At 45.5% G+C, this 21,198-nt stretch overlaps 1 protein-coding gene across 2 annotated transcripts in view; it reads right to left on the bottom strand.

Moving 5' to 3' along the window:
* Positions 1 to 21,198, bottom strand: part of GALNT12 (polypeptide N-acetylgalactosaminyltransferase 12) — a 58,053-nt gene that overhangs the window by 15,779 nt on the left and 21,076 nt on the right. For both annotated transcript variants that reach the window (XR_005020450.1, XM_036856819.1), the window contains exons 4-8: positions 20,375 to 20,560; positions 17,484 to 17,601; positions 15,918 to 16,094; positions 13,701 to 13,832; positions 11,670 to 11,783 (exon numbers count right to left, since the gene is read on the bottom strand). Coding sequence is in view for 1 of the 2 variants with exons in the window: in XM_036856819.1 (XP_036712714.1) it covers positions 11,670 to 11,783; positions 13,701 to 13,832; positions 15,918 to 16,094; positions 17,484 to 17,601; positions 20,375 to 20,560 (727 nt within the window). In the remaining variant the exon portion in view is untranslated. The remainder of the gene's footprint in view (positions 1 to 11,669; positions 11,784 to 13,700; positions 13,833 to 15,917; positions 16,095 to 17,483; positions 17,602 to 20,374; positions 20,561 to 21,198) is intronic.

The raw sequence follows: 21,198 nt of genomic DNA, 5'->3' as shown, positions 1-21,198 counted from the left end.
ATGGGTTGGGGAGGGATGGGATGGGTCTGAGAATCTGCATTTCTAAGCTCTCAGGTGATGCTGATGGTACCAGGTGGGGACACCTTTGAGGAGTGCTATTCTAAAGGGGGTTGAAGAACCTGAAAATTTTAAGGTTGTAGGGGTCCGAATTATGAAAGCTTACTGTTGACCATAATGGGGCATAATATTCAAATGGAATTGGGGTGACTCCAGGTTGGAGGAAAACTTGAACCCCTTGTCTCCAGTGTCTGACACCTTACTTAGGACAGCAAGGCTTTGAAGGTCCAGAACCAATGCTTCGCTCTCTCCTGCATCCTCCGCTGGGCCCGTTCTGGCGGGTTTGCCTGCTTCCCGGGCCAGGGTCCTGTTATGGTCCTCAGAACTTCCAGGTCTTGCTCCCCTGCCCAGCTTGCAGATCAGCACTTAACCCAGACAGATCTACCTGGGCCCTGACTGATGAAACTGCCCTAAAAACCGCTTTGCAATGTGGCACTACACATCAAATCCTATAATCTCATTTAAGAATTAATTCTGGAGAGACCTTCAAGATGGCGGAGGAGTAAGACGTGGCGATCACCTTCCTCCCCACAAATACATCAGAAATACATCTACATGTGGAACAACTCCTACAGAACACCTACTAAATGCTGGCAGAAGACCTCAGACCTCCCAAAAGGCAAGAAACTCCCCACGTACCTGGGTAGGGCAAAAGAAAAAAGAAAAAACAGAAACAAAAGAATAGGGACGGGGCCTGCACTTCTGGGAGGGAGCTGTGAAGGAGGAGAAGTTTCCATGCACTAGGAAACCCTTTACTGGCGGAGACAGGGGTGGGGTGGGGGAGAAGCTTCGGAGCCACGGAGGAGAGCGCAGCCACAGGGGTGCGGAGGGCAAAGTGGAGAGATTCCCGCACAGAGGATCGGTGCCGACCAGCATTCACCAGCCCGAGAGGCTTGTCTGCTCACCCGCCGGGACGGGCAGGGGCTGGGAGCTGAGGCTCGGGCTTCGGAGGTCGGATGTCAGGGAGAGGACTGGGGTTGGCTGCCTGAACACAGCCTGAAGGGGGCTAGTGTGTCACAGCTAGCCGGGGAGGAGTCCGGGAAAATGTCTGGAACTGCCTAAGAGGCAAGAGACCATTGTTTCGGGGTGTGCAAGGAGAGGGGATTCAGAGCACCACCTAAACGAGCTCCAGAGACGGGCGTGAGCCGCAGCTATCAGCGCGGACCCCAGAGACGGGCATGAAACACTAAGGCTGCTGCTGCAGCCACCAAGAAGCTGTGTGCAAGCACAGGTCACTCTCCACACCTCCCCTCCCAGGAGCCTGTGCAGCCCGTCACTACCAGGCTCCCGAGATCCAGGGACAACTTCCCCGGGAGAACACACGGCGCACCTCAGGCTGTTGCAACGTCATTCTGGCCTCTGCCGCCGCAGGCTCGCCCCGCATCTGTACCCCTCCCTCCCCCCGGCCTGAGTGAGCCAGAGCCCCCGACGCAGCTGCTCCTTTAACCCCGTCCTGTCTGAGCGAAGAACAGATGCCCTCAGGCGACCTACACACAGAGGCGGGGCCACATCCAAAGCTGAACCCCAGGAGCTGTGCGAACAAAGAAGAGAAAGGGAAATTCCTCCCAGCAGCCTCAGGAGCAGCGGATTAAATCTCCACAATCAACTTGATGTACCCTGCATCTCTGGAATACCTGAATACACACGAATCATCCCAAAATTGAGGGGGGTGGACTTTGGGAGCAACTGTAGACTTGGGGTTTGCTTTCTGCATCTAATTTGTTTCTGGTTTTATGTTTATCTTAGTTTAGTATTTAGAGTTTAGTATCATTGGTAGATTTGTTTATTGATTTGGTTGCTCTCTTCCTTTTTTTTTTTAATATATAGATATATATATATTTTTTCCTTTTTCTCTTTTTGTGAGTGTATATGTGTATGCTTCTTTGTGTGATATTGTCTATATAGCTTTGCTTTTACCATTTGTCCTAAGGTTCTGTCTCTCCGTTTTTTGGGTTTTTTTTTGTAGAGTTTTTAGCGCTTGTTATCATTGGTGGATTTGTTTTTTGGTTTGGTTGCTCTCTTCTTTCTTTCTTTTATTAAATTACTCTTTAATTTTTTATTTTTAATAATTTTTTTTATTTTAATAACTTTTTATTTTATCTTATTTTATTTCTTTCTTTCTTTTTTCCTCCCTTTTCTTCTGAGCCGTGTGGCTGACAGGGTCTTGGGGCTCCGGCCAGGTGTCAGGCCTGAGCCTCTGAGGTGGGAGAGCCGAGTTCAGGACACTGGTCCACCAGAGACCTCCCAGCTCCACATAATATCAAACGGCGAAAGCTCTCCCAGAGATCTCCATCTCAATGCTAAGACCCAGCTCCACTCAACGACCAGCAAGCTACAGTGCTGGACACCCCATGCCAAACAACTAGCAAGACAGGAACACAACCCCACCCATTAGCAGAGAGGCTGCCTAAAATCATAATAAGGTCACAGACACCCCAAAACACACCACCGGATGTGGTCCCGCCCACCAGAAAGACAAGATCCAGCCTCATCCTCCAGAACACAGGCACCAGTCCCCTCCACCAGGAAGCCTACACAAGCCACTGAACCAACCTTAGCCACTGGGGGCAGACACCAAAAACAATGGGAACTACGAACCTGCAGCCTGCGAAAAGGAGACCCCAAACACAGCAAGTTAAGCAAAATGAGAAGACAGAGAAACACACAGCAGATGAAGGAGCAAGGTAAAAACCCACCAGGCCTAACAAATGAAGAGACAACAGGCAGTCTACTTTCCTGAAAAAACTTTCAAGAAGAAAGTTTTTCTACCTGAAAAATAATTCAGAGTAATGATAGTAAAGATGATCCAAAATCGTGGAAACAGAATGAAGAAAATACAAGAAACAAATACTGTATGCTAACACATATATATGGGAAAAAAAATGGTTCTGAAGAACCTAGGGGCAGGACAGGAATAAAGACACAAATGTAGAGAATGGACTTGAGGACATGGGGAGGGGGGAGGGTAAGCTGGGACGAAGTGAGAGAGTGGCATGGACATATATACACTACCAAATGTAAAATAGATAGCTAGTGGGAAGCAGCCGCATAGCACAAGGAGATCAGCTCGGTGCTTTGTGACCACCTAGAGGGGTGGGATAGGGAGGGTGGGAGGGAGACGCAAGAGGGAGGAGATATGGGGATATATGTATATGTATAGCTGATTCACTTTGTTGTAAAGCAGAAACTAACACACCATTGTAAAGCAATTATACTCCAATAAAGATATAAAGAAAAAAAGAATTAATTGAGTAAGTCATCTGAAATGCAGATCTGTTGGTGTTTTTTCCCTCTTTTTTTTTTTCTGACCAAAGATGTCAGTGGCAGGGTTATTTATAGTCACAAAAACAGAGAGGGAGGGAATCAGTTACCTCAACAGTAATTAATATAGCCACACAAAGGAATATCAAGGGGCCGTTAGGAATGATATTCTCAAAGGGTGTCTAACAACACAAGTAAAGTATGATGAAGTAATGGAAATAAGAGACTATAAAACATATATAACAACTATTTAAAATACATAATACCAAGGTCATACATTAAAAGACATGGGGGGACTTCCCTGGTGTTACAGAGGTTAAGAATCCACCTGCCAATGCAGGGGACATGGGTTCGAGCCCTGGCCCAGGAAGATCCCACATGCCGTGGAGCAACTAAGCCCGTGTGCCATAACTACTGAGCCTGCGCTCTAGAGCCCGTGAGCCACAACTACTAAGCCCGCGTGCCACAACTACTGAGCCCATGCGCCTAGAGCCCGTGCTCCAAACAAGAGAAGCCACCGCAATGAGGAGCCCGTGCACCGCAATGAAGAGTAGCTCCCGCTCACCGCAACTAGAGAAAGCCTGCGCACAGCAACAAAGACCCAGTGCAGCTAAAAATAAATAAATTAATTAAAAAAAAAAAGACATGGGAAGTAAATATATCTTAATTATAATGGTGGTCGCTCTGGGTCCTGTCATTTACTACTTGCTTCTACTTTTTATATTTCCCAAATGTTCTGTGATGAGTATATATTACCTTTATAATAAAAAAAGTCGCATATTTAATGATTTAAAAACACACAGATTGGGCTTCCCTGGTGGCGCAGTGGTTGAGACTCTGCCTGCTAATGCGGGGGACACGGGTTCGAGCCCTGGTCTGGGGGGATCCCGCATGCCGCGGAGCAACTGGGCCCGTGAGCCACAATTGCTGAGCCTGCGCGTCTGGAGCCTGTGCTCCGCAACAGGAGAGGTCGCGATAGTGAGAGGCCCGCACACCGCGATGAGGAGTGGCCCCCGCTTGCCGCAACTGGAGGAAGCCCTCGCACAGAAACGAAGACCCAACACAGCCAAAAATAAATAAATTAATTAATTAATTAAAAAAAAAAAAGGTTAAGATGGTAAATTTAAAAAAAAAAAAAAACACACAGATTTCCCCTCATCTCCCTCTTTAAAGGCCCACACCAATGATCCCTTGAGCACTGAGCGTCCCATTGTCCATTGTCCCAGAGCTTGAGAATGTCAATCTATTAAAGAAGCAGGAGAGAAGATGGCGGAAGAGTAAGACGCGGAGATCACCTTCCTTCCCACAGATACAGTAGAAATACATCTACACGTGGAACTGCTCCTACAGAACACCCACTGAATGCTGGCAGAAGACGTCAGACCTCTCATAAGGCAAGAAACCCCCCACGTACTTGGGTAGGGCAAAAGAAAAAAGAAATAACAGAGACAAAAGAATAGGGACGGCACCTGCACCAGTGGGAGGGAGCTGTGAAGGAGGAAAGATTTCCACGCACTAGGAAGCCCCTTCGCGGGCAGAGACTGCGGGTGGCAGAGGGGGGAAGCTTCGGAGCCACGGAGGAGAGCGCAGCCACAGGGGTGTGGAGGGCAAAGCGGAGAGATTCCCGCACTTCCCGCACGGAGGCTTGGCGCTGACCAGCACTCACCAGCCCGAGAGGCTTGTCTGCTCCCCCGCCGGGGCGGGCGGGGCTGGGAGCGGAGGCTCGGGCTTCGGTTGGATCGCAGGGAGAGGACTGGGGTTGGCGGCGTGAACACAGCCTGAAGGGGTTGGCGCACCACAGCTGGCTGGGAGGGAGACCGGGAAAAAGTCTGCAGCTGCCGAAGAGGCAAGAGACTTTTTCTTGCCTCTTGGCAAGGGACTTTTTCTTGCCTCTTTGTTTCGCGGCGCGCAAGGAGAGGGGATTCAGAGCGCCGCCTAAACAAGCTACACAGACGGGCGAGAGCCGCGGCTATCAGCGCGGACCCCAGAGACGGGCGTGAGACGCTGGGGCTGCTGCTGCTGCCTCCAAAAAGCCTGTGTGCGAGCACAGGTCACTCTCCACACCGCCCCTCCCGGGAGCCCGTGCAGCCCGCCACTGCCAGCGTCCCGTGATCCAGGGACAACTTCCCCAGGAGAACGCACTGTGCACCTCAGGCTGGTGCAACGTCACGCCGGCCTCTGACGCCGCAGGCTCACCCCGCCTCCTCCGTACCCCTCCCTCCCCGCGGCCTGGGTGAGCCAGAGCCCCCGAAGCAGCTGCTCCTTTAACCCCGTCCTGTCTGGGCGGGGAAGAGACGCCCTCAGGCGACCTACACGCAGAGGCGGGTCCAAATCCAAAGCTGATCCCCAGGAGCTGTGCGAACAGAGACGAGGAGGGGAAATCTCTCCCAGCAGCCTCAGAAGCAGCGGATTAAAACTCCACAAACAACTTGATGTGCCTGCATCTGTTGAATACCTGAATAGACAACGAATCATCCCAAATTCAGGAGGTGGACTTTGGGAGCAGGATATATTAGTTTTTCCCCTTTTCCTTTTTTTTTGTGAGTGTATATGTATATGCTTCTGGGGGAGATTTTGTCTGTATAGCTTTGCTTTATAATAGCTTTATTTTACTTCACTATATTATAGCCTCTTTCTTTCTGTCTTTCTTTCTTTCTATTTTTTCTCCCTTTTACTCTGAGCCGTGTGGACGAAAGGCTCTTGGTGCTTCAGCCAGGCATCAGGGCCGTACCTCGGAGGTGGGAGAGCCAACTTCAGGACACTGGTCCACAAGAGACCTCCCAGCTCCACGTAATACCAAATGGCAAAAATCTCTCAGAGATCTCCATCTCAACATCAAGACCCAGCATCACTCAATGACCAGCAAGCTACAGTGCTGAACACCCTATGCCAAACAACTAGCAAGACAGGAACACAGCCCCATCCATTAGCAGAGAGGCTGCCTAAAATCATAATAAGGCCACAGACACCCCAAAATACACCACCAGACGTGGACGTGCCCACCAGAAAGACAAGATCCAGCCTCATCCACCAGAGCTCAGGCACTAGTTCCCTCCACCACGAAGCCTACACAACCCACTGAACCAACCTTAGCCACTGGGGACAGATACCAAAAACAACGGGAACTACGAACCTGCAGCCTGTGAAAAGGAGACCCCAAACACAGTAAGATAAGCAAAATGAGACGACAGAAAAACACAAAGCAGATGAAGGAGCAGGGTCAAAACACACTAGACTTAACAAATGAAGAGGAAATAGGTAGTCTACCTGAAAAAGAATTCAGAATAATGATAGTAAGGATGATCCAAAATCTTGGAAATAGAATAGACAAAATGCAAGAAACATTTAACAAGGACGTAGAAGAACTAAAGAGGAACCAAGCAATGATGAAAAACACAATACATGCAATTAAAAATACTCTAGATGGGATCAATAGCAGAATAACTGAGGCAGAAGAAAGGATAAGTGACCTGGAAGATAAAATGGTGGAAATAACTACTACAGAGCAGGATAAAGAAAAAAGAATGAAAAGAACTGAGGACAGTCTCAGAGACCTCTGGGACAGCATTAAACGCACCAACATTCGAATTATAGGGGTCCCAGAAGAAGAAGAGAAAAAGAAAGGGACTGAGAAAATATTTGAAGAGATTATAGTTGAAAACTTCCCTAATATGGGAAAGGAAATAGTTAATCAAGTCCTGGAAGCACAGAGAGTCCCATACAGGATAAACCCAAGGAGAAACACGCCAAGACACATATTAATCAAACTGTCAAAAATTAAATATAAGGAAAACATATTAAAGGCAGCAAGGGAAAAACAACAAATAACACACAAGGGAATCCCCATAAGGTTAACATCTGATCTTTCAGCAGAAGCTCTGCAAGCCAGAAGGGAGTGGCAGGATATACTTAAAGTGATGAAGGAGAAAAACCTACAACCAAGATTACTCTACCCAGCAAGGATCTCATTCAGATGTGATGGAGAAATTAAAACCTTTACAGACAAGCAAAAGCTGACAGAGTTCAGCACCACCAAACCAGCTTTACAACAAATGCTAAAGGAACTTCTCTAGGCAAGAAACACAAGAGAAGGAAAACACCTACAATAACAAACCCAAAACATTTAAGAAAATGGGAATAGGAACATACATATCGATAATTACCTTGAATGTAAATGGATTAAATGCTCCCACCAAAAGACACAGGCTGGCTGAATGGATACAAAAACAAGACCCATATATATGCTGTCTACAAGAGACCCACTTCAGACCTAGAGACACATACAGACTGAAAGTGAGGGGATGGAAAAAGATATTCCATGCAAATGGAAATCAAAAGAAAGCTGGAGTAGCAATTCTCATATCAGACAAAATAGACTTTAAAATAAAGACTATTACAAGAGACAAAGAAGGACACTATATAATGATCAAGGGATCGATCCAAGAGGAAGGTATAACAATTGTAAATATTTATGCACCCAACATAGGAGCACCTCAATACATAAGGCAAATACTAACAGCCATAAAAGGGGAAATCGACAGCAACACAATCATAGTAGGGGACTTTAACACCCCACTTTCACCAATGGACAGATCATCCAAAATGAAAATAAATAAGGAAACACAAACTTTAAATGATACATTAAACAAGATGGACTTAATTGATATTTATAGGACATTCCACCCAAAAACAACAGAATACACATTTTTCTCAAGTGCTCATGGAACATTCTCCAGGATAGATCATATCTTGGGTCACAAATCAAGCCTTGGTAAATTTAAGAAAATTGAAATAGTATCAAGTATCTTTTCCGACCACAACGCTATGAGACTAGATATCAATTACAGGAAAAGATCTGTAAAAAATACAAACACATGGAGGCTACACAATACACTACTTAATAACGAAGTGATCACTGAAGAAATCAAAGGGGAAATCAAAAAATACATAGAAACAAATGACAATGGAGATACGACGACCCAAAACCTATGGGACGCAGCAAAAGCAGTGCTAAGAGGGAAGTTTATAGCAATACAAGCCTACCTCAAGAAACAGGAAACATCTCGAATAAACAACCTAACCTTGCACCTAAAGCAATTAGAGAAAGAAGAACAAAAAAACCCCAAAGCTAGCAGAAGGAAAGAAATTATAAAGATCAGGTCAGAAATAAATGAAAAAGAAATGAAGGAAACAATAGCAAAAATCAATGAAACTAAAAGCTGGTTCTTTGAGAAGATAAACAAAATTGATAAACCATTAGCCAGACTCATCAAGAGAAAAAGGGAGAAGACTCAGATCAATAGAATTAGAAATGAAAAAGGAGAAGTAACCACTGACACTGCAGAAATACAAACGATCATGAGAGGTTACTACAAGCAACTCTATGCCAATAAAATGGACAACCTGGAAGAAATGGACAGATTCTTAGAAATGCACAAACTGCCGAGACTGAACCAGGAAGAAATAGAAAATATGAACAGACCAATCACAAGCACTGAAATTGAGACTGTGATTAAAAACCTTCCAACAAACAAAAGCCCAGGACCAGATGGCTTCACAGGTGAATTCTATCAAACATTTAGAGAAGAGCTAACACCTATCCTTCTCAAACTCTTCCAAAATATCGCAGAGGGAGGAACACTCCCAAACTCATTCTACGAGGCCACCATCACCCTGATACCAAAACCAGACAAAGATGTCACAAAGAAAGAAAACTACAGGCCAATATCACTGATGAACATAGATGCAAAAATCCTCAACAAAATACTCGCAAACAGAATCCAACAGCACATTAAAAGGATCATACACCATGATCAAGTGGGGTTTATCCCAGGAATGCAAGGATTCTTCAATATACGCAAATCAATCAATGTGATACACCATATTAACAAATTGAAGGAGAAAAACCATATGATCATCTCAATAGATGCAGAGAAAGCTTTCGACAAAATTCAACACCCATTTATGATAAAAGCCCTGCAGAAAGTAGGCATAGAGGGAACTTTCCTCAACATAATAAAGGCCATATATGACAAACCCACAGCCAACATTGTCCTCAATGGTGAAAAACTGAAACCATTTCCACTAAGATCAGGAACAAGACAAGGTTGCCCACTCTCACCACTATTATTCAACATAGTTTTGGAAGTGTTAGCCACAGCAATCAGAGAAGACAAAGAAATAAAAGGAATCCAAATTGGAAAAGAAGAAGTAAAGCTGTCACTATTTGCAGATGACATGATACTATACATAGAGAATCCTAAAGATGCTACCAGAAAACTCCTAGAGCTAATCAATGAATTTGGTAAAGTAGCAGGATACAAAATTAATGCACAGAAATCTCTTGCATTTCTATACACTAATGACGAAAAATCTGAAAGTGAAATTAAGAAAACACTCCCGTTTACCACTGCAACAAAAAGAATAAAATATCTAGGAATAAACCTACCTAAGGAGACAAAAGACCTGTATGCAGAAAATTATAAGACACTGATGAAAGAAATTAAAGAGGATACAAATAGATGGAGAGATATACCATGTTCCTGGATTGGAAGAATCAACATTGTGAAAATGACTCTACTACCCAAAGCAATCTACAGATTCAATGCAATCCCTATCAAACTACCACTGGCATTTTTCACAGAACTAGAACAAAAAATTTCACAATTTGTATGGAAACACAAAAGACCCCGAATAGCCAAAGCAATCTTGAGAATGAAAAATGGAGCTGGGGGAATCAGGCTCCCTGACTTCAGACTATATTACAAAGCTTCAGTAATCAAGACAGTTTGGTACTGGCACAAAAACAGAAATATAGATCAATGGAACAGGATAGAAAGCCCAGAGATAAACCCACACACATATGGTCACCTTATCTTTGATAAAGGAGGCAAGCATATACAGTGGAGAAAAGACAGCCTCTTCAATAACTGGTGCTGGGAAAATTGGACAGGTACATGTAAAAGTATGAAATTAGAACACTCCCTGACACCATGCACAAAAATAAACTCAAAATGGATTAAAGACCTAAGTGTAAGGCCAGACACTATCAAACTCTTAGAGGAAAACATAGGCAGAACACTCTATGACATACATCACAGCAAGATTCTTTTTGACCCAGCTCCCAGAGAAATGGAAATAAGAACACAAATAAACAAATGGGACCTAATGAAACTTAAAAGCTTTTGCACAGCAAAGGAAACCATAAACAAGACCAAAAGACAACCATCAGAATGGGAGAAAATATTTGCAAATGAAGCAACTGACAAAGGATTAATCTCCAAGATTTACAAGCAGCTCACGCAGCTCAATAACAAAAAAACGAACAACCCAATCCAAAAATGGGCAGAAGACCTAAATAGACATTTCTCCAAAGAAGATATACAGATGGCCTACAGACACATGAAAGAATGCTCAACATCATTAATCATTAGAGAAATGCAAATCAAAACTACAATGAGATATCATCTCACACCGGTCAGAATGGCCATCATCAAAAAATCTACAAACAATAAATGCTGGAGAGGGTGTGGAGGAAAGGGAACACTCTTGCACTGTTGGTGGGAATGTAAATTGATACAGCCACTATGGAGAACAGTATGGAGGTTCCTTAAAAAACTACAAATAGAACTACCATACGACCCAGCAATCCCACTACTGGGCATATACCCTGAGAAAACCATAGGTCAAAAAGAGTCATGTACCAAAATGTTCATTGCAGCTCTATTTACAATAGCCAGGACATGGAAGCAACCTAAATGTCCATCGACAGATGAATGGATAAAGAAGATGTGGCACATATATACAATGGAATATTACTCAGCCATAAAAAGAAATGAAATGGAGGTATTTGTAATGAGGTGGATGGAGTTAGAGTCTGTCATACAGAGTGAAGTAAGTCAGAAAGAGAAAAACAAATACAGTATGCTAACACATATATACGGAATCTAAGGAAAAAAAAAAAAAGGCCACGAAGAACCTAGTGGCAAGACGGGAATAAAGACACAGACCTACTAGAGAATGGACTTGAGGATATGGGGAGGGGGTGGGGTGAGAAGTGACAGGGTAAGAGAGTGTCATGGACATATATACACTACCAAATGTAAAACAGATAACTAGTGGGAAGCAGCCGCATAGCACAGGGAGATCAGCTCGGTGCTTTGTGACCACCTAGAGGGGTGGGATGGGGAGGGTGGGAGGGAGGGAGATGCAAGAGGGAAGAGAAATGGGAACATATTGTATATGTATAACTGATTCACTCTGTTATAAAGCAGAAGCTAACACACCATTGTAAGGCAATTATACTTCAATAAAGATGTTTAAAAAAAAAAAAAAAAAGCAGCAGCACCTACCTGGTTCTGACCCATCCCATGACAGTGGTACAGAATGACCTGATGTCCTGTGATCTGGTGTTCATTGGGAGGGTTATAGTCAAAGCAGTAATCTTTTAGTCCTTTGTTCTGGAGCTAAACAAAACATAAAGGCGTTTTAGTCCAGATTCCACCTAAGGCTGTGAGGGCGGGTAAATGGAGTAAGAGGAGTGGCTGCCTCAAGAACTGGACTCATTGCTAAGAGCCCCTGCCATTTCTAGTTTTACCCATTCTATACCACAGGCAGGAATCATAACCTCCATTTTAAGAGGATACACCTGAGGAGCAGAGAGATGAACTCTTTATGTCCTGAGAGCTCATACCACCTCATGTCTCATTAGTGCAGCCTTATTACTGCACTAGGCCAAACACAGCTGGATTGTCACCTTGCGTATGTACCAAGGAGCTCCTGCTATTGCGCATCTGCAAAGGACACCCCAATTGAGAGACTCGGCATTCCACAGATCAGAAGTCCATCATTGTAGATTACAGGAACAGCATAATACAGAGCCAATGATTCACACACAAAGTCACACAACAGGTAAGCGGAGATACCTGAGTCTTGAATCCAGGACCTCAGACTCCAAGTCCAGTGCTCTCTCCATCACTCAACATTGCCTAATCTAATGTCATCTCTAAGGTACTTTTGGATCTAAATCCCTTTAATCATTCTAAGAGCAAAAAACCATGGGAGGTTCCATGCTCCCTCCTCCCTTCCAGGAGTCTCCAGAGAAAGACTCAAACATCTTGCAAATCCCTTTCTGGAGAGTTTAAAGAACCTCCTTCTGAACCCCACTCTTGCCCTGGCCCTTGTCCACCTTTGACTAGCCTGGTCCTGAGGATAAGACTCAGCCATATAGAAAGAAGAATCCACAATCCACTAGCTCATAAAACACAGACCAGCATGTTCTTGATGTCCCTTTGCTTGTGAAGGAACCTGGGAACAGGAGATGTGAATAATCAGAGCATCTTATATTTAGAAGAACTCAAATGTCATTAAGCCAAGTTGTCCCCACTCTTGACCACCAAAGAACCTCAACCTCAAATCAGCTCTCTATGTTCAAAAGATGTGGTCTACCAAAGAAACTACAAAAAAAACTAAAAAAGAAGAAAATAAAGGAGAAACCCCTAAAGATTAAAACAGATTGATTAAGCTAACTATATCAAGTTGGTGATAGACATAGAGAATTATTTTGAATGACTTTAGAGCATAGTATGTTTGACTACACCTCCTTAGTGAAATATATTTTATAAATAAATAGAGCTGCAAGAAATCTTAAACCTCATCAGTATCACACTGTCAGTGGGAGGGTGGAGCAGAGAAGAGGGAAAGCAAGAGAGGCAAAATCTTGGTAATTGTAGAATCTCAGGCACAGGGTTCATTACACCACTCTCTCTGCATTTCTGTATGTTTGAACATTTTCATATTGCTAACTGAAATGAACACACCAATACCCTGCTTTGTATTTATCAAGACTTCCAGAATGGAACACAGCTCTTCTGATGAACACAACACAGAAGAGGAGGCCTCCCCAAGTTGGTGGAGTTTCAAGCAAAAGCCAAAGGTGCTGGACATTTTAGTTGACCTCATCCCAACAACATTTCTTTTAGGTTTTTTGAAATAACACAAGTGACTCTCCTTCTCTACTACTGCTTTTGTGGATCCCTGAGTTGGGAATTAGTAACTGGTCCAGTTATTGAGACTTGAAGTCATGTGATAGGAGTTAGTATAAAAAAATAGGACTTGGGAACACCAAGTTCCCAAGCCTCAGTTTCCATCTGTAAACTAGGAGGCTGTACTCACCAACTCTGAGATGCTTCCAGTGCTGACATTCTGGACCTGAGGCCCAGAGACTCAAGGGGAGAAGGAAGGACAGTGGATGAAAAGGGAGGAGGGGTGGGGGAGAGGCCAGCTGTCGCCATGTCGCCATGAAGGGGTCTTTCTTTCACAGGTTCGTCAATCAGACCTGGAGGCCAGGAGCACCCTGCCCAGCATGGGCCCACATCGCTCACCATCCCGAAGAAGCCAGGCCTGTCCTCAGGCACGTGCAGTTCTGGATACACGGTATTCAAGAACCACTTGAAGTCCTTACACTGGAGCTTTGCACGGAGCTGCCTCCTCTCTGTCACATCCCCAAAGGGTTCCTGAGAAAATGACAAAACGGTGAGCCCCTGCAGGCCATGGCGCTTCCTATCAAAGCCCCTCTCTCACTCACTCAGTAAGCTTTTATTGAGCACCTATTGTGTGCGCAGCCTGCACGGGGCACAGAGGATAAGGAACGGCCTCAGACATAGTTGCAGCACCTTAGGAGGAGAGACTGCTGCACAAACAATGACACCCCCAGGTGCTCTCACTGCAGGGAGGTGTGGCCAGGTACAGGAAGGAATAACACAAAGCACCTGCAGATGGGACAGGGAGCTGAATTCTGCGGCTGCACCAGCATCCCTGGCCCCATGTGTCATCCATGAGCGTGTGATCACAGACCAGGAACAAGTCAGTAGCACACGTATGTTATAATGTTCTGATTCACCACTGATACCTGAACACTCACTTCCAAACATAGGTAAGTATTCTAGAGGTAATTATGAATGAAAACCTTATATGACCAATCTATTGAAGTCTAAATATATTCTTCGGATAGTAAGAGCAAAATGCTGCAATAATAAATACTTGTAGAAGTTTAGTTTTATGGACAAAACCAATGATTAAGAACTTCTGAATAATTAAATAAAGCAAGCATCTATTCAGCACAGCAAATGTGCAACCACAAGAGCAATGCTGAGTGCAAAGATATGACTGTCCTTGCATTATGATGTTCAACTATTAAAATTTGACAAGTTAAACATTTAACAAAATGGTAATGATAAGGAAAAACATTTGAATAAAATTTCAAATTTCTCCTTATTTCCCAGAAGTTCATTCTTTGACGAGAGTCACTATGCCCTCATCTTCAACCAAATATCCATCTCAACACATGGCCACTGGTCATTCAGACAAAAGGTGCATGCAGTGCCCCTCTTTCTAACATATTATTCTTTGGGAACCATCAGGAAGAGGGATCTGTGGGTTTCAGACTGGGTGACAGGGAAAAGCAGATGTTTCTACCCTGCAGCCCTGGGCAAGAGAGAGGAAACAATGACCCTGGAGCCCAGAGGCAGAGACAGACCAAAGGGGAGGTCAGGGTGAGGGTCCCGAGAGTTCCGCAGAGCAGAAAGAGATCCACTGGGGTGGACCCAGTTCTACCCGCATCAGCTACGAGGCTTTGGGCAAGTTCCTTAAATCACTCTCTCTCTGAGCTTCAGTGTTCTCACCTATAAAATGAAAATTTCAGAGCTACCCTGAAGGGCTGCTATAAGGATTCACAAGAAGAGAGTTTCATCAAGTGGCCAGGAGAGAGGTCTTGGGGCAGACCTTCTTGTCTTGCCACGTGGCCCCTTAGTTATGTGAACACAGGTAAGTGGGACCCCTGTCCTGGGGTGTGCAGAGGTGGCCTGTCAGAGGCAGTGGGGCTCTTTGCTAAAATGTATTTGTAACCCCAAAATCAACACTTGTGGTGTCTTCACGCTTTCAGTCATTCTCAAACATGACAGTCACCCAGTGTGCACGTTCCCAGCTGAGGTCATGTCTCAGCTCTTGTCCTGAAAGCAAGTGTCCTGTTCATGGTCTATTTAGTGGCACAGTTTTCAGATTGTTCTGCATTGTGTTGGTGATTTCACTGTTTTAAATGGCCCCCAAGCGTAGCGCTGAAGTGCTGTCCAGTGTTCCTAGTGCAAGAAGGCTATGATGTGCTGGAGGGAGAAAATAGGTGCATTGTATGAGCTTCACTTGGGCGTGAGTTCAATGTAGCCCATCAACAGTGTATATTAAATAAATTATTTAAACAGAAACACACATAAAACCAAGTTATGCATTGATCGATCGACAAAAAAGTCCACCTGCGAGAGGTTTGCAGGAATCTAACCCTGTACTTCCCCCACGAGCAATGGCTCAGTAGTTGGTTCCAAATTCAGGGACTGCAGTGACTGTATGGAGCAGTAACTACTGCGAATAGTGAGAATCAACTGTCTGTTGTTACTGTAAGAGAAGGAATAAAGTTTTCCCATACAAGTGTCATGAGCACCCAATTTCCTCTCTATTTCTGGAACTAGATCCACTATGGTAGGAGGACAGAATTAGCTGCTATTGTTCGGATGCAGCCAGATGGAGCGTGGGTAGGCCGGGGAACTCACCAAGCGGGCCTGGGGGTTGCGATGGTAGTAGAGCTCTTTAAATTCATCCATCCACACTTCAGCTGCGCGGACACTGTTGGCCAGAGCCTTGTTGCGGGAGTAGGGAGCTTGCCTGGGGAAAACGTGGCCAACGTGCGAACACGGGTGTGTCTCCAGGGTCCCCCCGCACTGCCAGATCTGTACACAGAGCGGGGAGGAGGTGTGGGGTGGGGAGTGAGTGGGAAGTCAGCTGCAGGTCCACAACGCCCAGAGCAAGGAAGCTGGACACACGGAGGTCATGGTGAACACTGCCAAGGCCTCACCCTCCATGGGGCAGGGGGCCACTCCCCCAGCATACTCAGGACACAGGATGCAGTCAAAGAGCAAGAAAGCAGCCCCAAAGACAACTAAGCCATCGGAATCCAGACCCCAAAGTCCATGCACTAAGGCTCATGCACTTGACTCCTAGGAGCACCCACAGTGGACCTCGCTGGGAACTTACTTACTTACTTATTATGTAAAGCACAGGCTGATTACCTGGTCTCCTAGCCACAGAAGATAGGAAAGCAGCAAGTAAGAAGAGAGGTTTGGAAGGGGGACAGGAAGAGCTTCTAGAGGCAGACAGAGCAGCCTGACACCTGGGGAAGAGGTAGAAAGACCATTAAAAGCACACCCCAAAACTCAGCAGGTGGAGTCATCTGGAGCCTTTTCATGCTGGGGCAAACGGCTGTGAATACCCCCACTGTCCCCTGGATGTATGACCAAGGATAGCATCTGGTGCTTATAATGGGGGGTGGGGGTGAGTCTTCAGTGGAGAGTCAAAGCCTTGTTTATTAACTCTTTTAAAGCAGGAAACCATATAAAATATTTGTAAAGTTTTAAATTTTCCATTTAAAAGCACGAACATCGACATAAGGTTTCGATACTTAAAATGCAAGATTCAGTTAACTAGAAAATCCACCCAAATGCTTGGGATTTCCCAAAGGGGCATCTGTGGATCACATGCAGCAGAATCAATAGATGGGCTCATTACAAAAGGCAGATTCCCAGTCCCTACCGTAAATCTATCAAATCTGACTTTCCAGAGACCATGCCTGTTAATCTGCATTTTTAACAAGTTTCCCTAACAATTCTTCTATGTGTCAAAGTTTGAAAGTCACTGTGCCAAATAAAGAGGCTACTTTATCAAGCAGTCAAGCAAATCAAGGCTCCAAAACATGGGATCAGGAGGCAGGGACCTGTGTTTTGGTCCAGTCTCTGCCAGGCACTCTTTGAGTGACCTTCAGCCAGTCACTACCCGCCTCCGGCCTCTGTCCCTCCCCTTTGTGGAGTGAGAGGAAAGAACTAGGTGAGACTTGCAAGACCCTTTCCAGCCCCAAATCTATTAAAAGTGTATTTTTTTAAAAAGTTTACACAAGAAGACAGGCGTGATTACAGGATATGTGTGCCACTGTCATCTTTGAGGATCGTTGGATAAACTGCCAATATGGAGGAAAAGTCCACCAGGCTCTCCTAGCAAATACATCCTTCCCAGAGAGAAAGAGAACAGGTTAAGAATGAGTCCAAACAGAAGACTGGAATACTTACTCTAAAGGAGAATTCGAGGTTTTCTCCGCCCCAAACTTCCATTCCTGTATCATAAGACCCCAGGTATTCAAAATATTTCTTACTCACGGAAAACAGCCCACCAGCCATGGTTGGAGACCTAGAAGCGTGTGAATCATAATTCAAGGTAAGCAGCAGGAAACCATCACAGTTAGTTGAATCCCTTCTCACCACAAGCCTGGAGTCCATTCATCCACATAAGCATACCCTGAGTTCACGCTCTGTGCCTGGTGCTGAACTGGGCTGGAGGCACAGACGTGACCCATAGCCCCTGCCCTGGGGAAGCTCGCAGACACCTCACCAGGCAAGCACAGAGCAAGGTGTGGGATGACTAAGGCCAACCTAGGGCCCAGCGGGAACGCAGAAGCAGCCATGAGATGCGGAGGGGGGCGGGTAGGACTAAGCTTCTCAGAGGAGGCACGGTCTGCAGCACAAAGGGGAGTGAGCCAAGAAGAGGAATGGAATGGTCCTCCGAGAAGACAGGAGCATGAGCAAAGGCCTACGGGTGAGAGAAACCCTTGTACTTCTAGGAGCACAGACAACAAGGAGAGATGAGCAGAGAGAGACCAGGCTCTCAGAGGGTGGCAGGAGTAAGGGTACGGTGGCCTTGCTCATGCAGTCACAGTGCAGCCCTCACAGATGTCCTTTAGGGGCCAGTAGAGGCCACTCTGGCATCTTAAAGCTCCCCAAGGGCTTGAGCCTCTCCTGCTGGAATGGCCTCCCCTCCAGGACCCACACGGCCAGCTCTGGCCTGCTGCCTCAGCCAGCCCTGTTTTCTCCCTGCCGGGTTCATCTAGGAGACGGCACTGGTTTCAGAAATGGCCCAAGGCTTCCATCCTACCCCCGCAGAAAGCTATAGGGTCAACACACCACAGAGATGCAGAGGAATAAATTAAAAAATGGGGAAATATATAACATGAAGAGCCTAATAGTTCAAAATGTTAAGATCCTCCAGTAGTGCTTCCGGGCCTTGACAAAGTATTGGCTTTTCCTGCACTCCAAGCTCTGGGCCAATGAGAACAGGACAGCAAGACTATGGAAGAGAAGGTTCTAGGCTACAAAGCATTTTCATGTGTGTTCATCCTAAAGGCTAGGAAATAGGTAGGGTGGATATATTCATACCTATTTCACAAGTGAGAAAACTGAGGCCCAAGGATATTACGGGAGGGGAAGGATAGCTGGCCACAATGTCCCTGAGCATGTGCGTGCGTGCGTGTGTGCGTGTGTATGGGGGGGCAGTTCGTGTCAGTGTCACAGGCTGCATATGTGACCCTTGATATGATCCTTCCTACTTGGTGCCTCAGTTTCCAAACCTGCTACATGAGGGGTTGGGCAGCATGCCGCCCCTCAGGGCTCCCACAGAAGCCTACATGTCATCCTTGAGTCCTCCTCCCCTCATTCCCATTCAATTCCTCCCAATTTTCCCACCACAAAGTCTCTGGAGTCCACCATGTCCCTCCATCTTCTCCTGCACCATCATCTCTGAGCTGGAAGACTGCAACGCCTCCCAGTGGTGCCCCTACCTGCAGCTCCACCCCCTCCAGGCCCCCACCCCCCATCATGTGGCATCCAGCACAGACTTTAAAGAAGGCAACAGGCTAAAATAAGGTCACTTCCAGCTCAAATCCCTTCAGTGGCTTCTGAACACCCACAGTAAAGTCCAAACCCCTTTCCTTGGCCTTCAAGGCTGGATATGACTTGGCCCCATTCACCTCTCCAGCCCTGTCTCTCAACACCGTCTCCACAGTCGTTCCTCTCCAGCCAGCACTGGGTCATCTCAAGGTCTGGACTCAGGTGGAAGGATTCAGAAGGCCAGCTGCCAAACATGGGTGCAGATCTACGACACCACTTCTGGGTCAACACCCCAGTGATAAAGCTGAAGTCCGACCTCCACCGGCCTGACTCCCACATCTGTCTCCCATCTGGTGCTCAACTTGGAAGGAGAGGAAGAAGCCAGACTATGACGTCAACACCTCAAGAATGAGGGCAACCCAGCACCGCCTGAGCCTCCTCTTCTCAGACCCGGGCTCACCCACTGGCCAAAGCTGGCCCCTGTACCCCCAGGTCTACTCGTCCCCGCAGCTCAGAAGGAGCCTGACGGTGTGTCCTCAAACTATTAGCCATGGAATTACCACAGCAAGTCCAGTCCTAGGTATATACCCCAGGGAACTGAAAACAGGCACTCAAACAGATAACAGTGTACCGCTATTCACAGCAGCATTATTTACAATAACCAAAAAGTGGAAATAACCCAAGTGTCCATCAACAGACAGATGGATAAATAAAATGTGGACGCATACACAATGGAATATTATTCAGCCATTAAAAGGAATGAAGTTCTAGAAGGACCTTGAAAATACTTTGTTAAGGAAAAGAAGCCAGACACAAAAGGACAAATATTGTGTGATTCTACTTATATGATGTACATAAAATAGGGAAATCCATAGAGATGGAAAGTAGAGTAGAAGTTACCGGGGGCTGGAGGAGGGGAGGAAAGGGAATTATTGCTTAACAGGTATAGAGTTTCTATTTAGGTTGATGAAAAAGTTCTGGAAATATGTGGAGGTGATGGTTCTACAATATTGTGAATGTGCCTGATCTAGTGAATTGTGCATTTAAAAAATGGTTAAAATGGTAAACTTTATGTTATACATATTTCACCACAATTTTTAAAATAAATTTAAAAAATATATATATATATATACACCAATATAAAATCCACATATATAGCAATGATTTTTAATAAAAGTAAACAAATACTCTGGAAAAAGAAAGGAGAGGCAACAGCTAACCATCCCTCCTGAGGGCCTTCACTGACAAGTTGGCCAGATGCATGCTCAGAGAAGGCACGCTCAGAGAAGTCAACCCCTGACCTGATGACATCGATGGGGGACCGCATGCGGATCCTCTCCCTCTCGGGAACCACGTGCCACGTGAACACCAGCCTCCAGTCGAAACCGCCAATCTGGGGCTCCCCAGCGTTCCCCAGGTACTCGAAGGTGTTCCAGTCGATCACATCGATCACAGGGCACACCACTGCCAACTCCTTTTCATGGATCCTGAAAACAGTCAGAACAGCCCGTTGCTCCATTGTGTACAGGCAGCAGGAGGACAACTAGGAAACCTGAGAATTAATTCTCCTTAGCCTTCCACTAGAAGGAGGAACACCTGTCTGAGAAAGGCCTGCTTCTCTTATTCCAGGGGTCTACAGCCAAGTCAGCCCAGGCAGGTGAGCAAAAGGGGGCTGCTGGGCGGTGGGGGGAGGCAGGGAGCTAGGACTCTGGCTCTGATATGAAAAGTCCCATAGCTTTAATATTCTGATTCCATCTAGGGATATTCTGGTTAAATTTGAATCCCTCTATGAAAGTCATGATGTCAAAATTAAAGCTAAATTTTAAAATGGAAAGCACATTTTCAGTTTCTGAAGACTGCAAGAGATTTCTTCATTTAATTAAAATGAAACATTTTCAAGTCAAGAAATAATTATCTCCCTATGAACAGAGATGCGCCCAGACCAAAAGGTCTGCTTTGGAGTTAGAAAATAAATTTTAATCCTGCCTCTTATTTGCTGTGTAACATTAGCATTGTCACCTAACCGCTTAGAGCCGTTGCCTCTTGGGTTACACTGGAAAAATATACCTACTCATAGGTTAATGTGGACTCCCTACAGGAATGTTTGTAAGAGGCTGGCAGAGAA

Source organism: Balaenoptera musculus, chromosome 6 (assembly GCF_009873245.2).
Source record: "Balaenoptera musculus isolate JJ_BM4_2016_0621 chromosome 6, mBalMus1.pri.v3, whole genome shotgun sequence".
NCBI lineage: Eukaryota > Metazoa > Chordata > Mammalia > Artiodactyla > Balaenopteridae > Balaenoptera > Balaenoptera musculus.
This window is presented reverse-complemented; position numbering and strand designations above follow the sequence as displayed.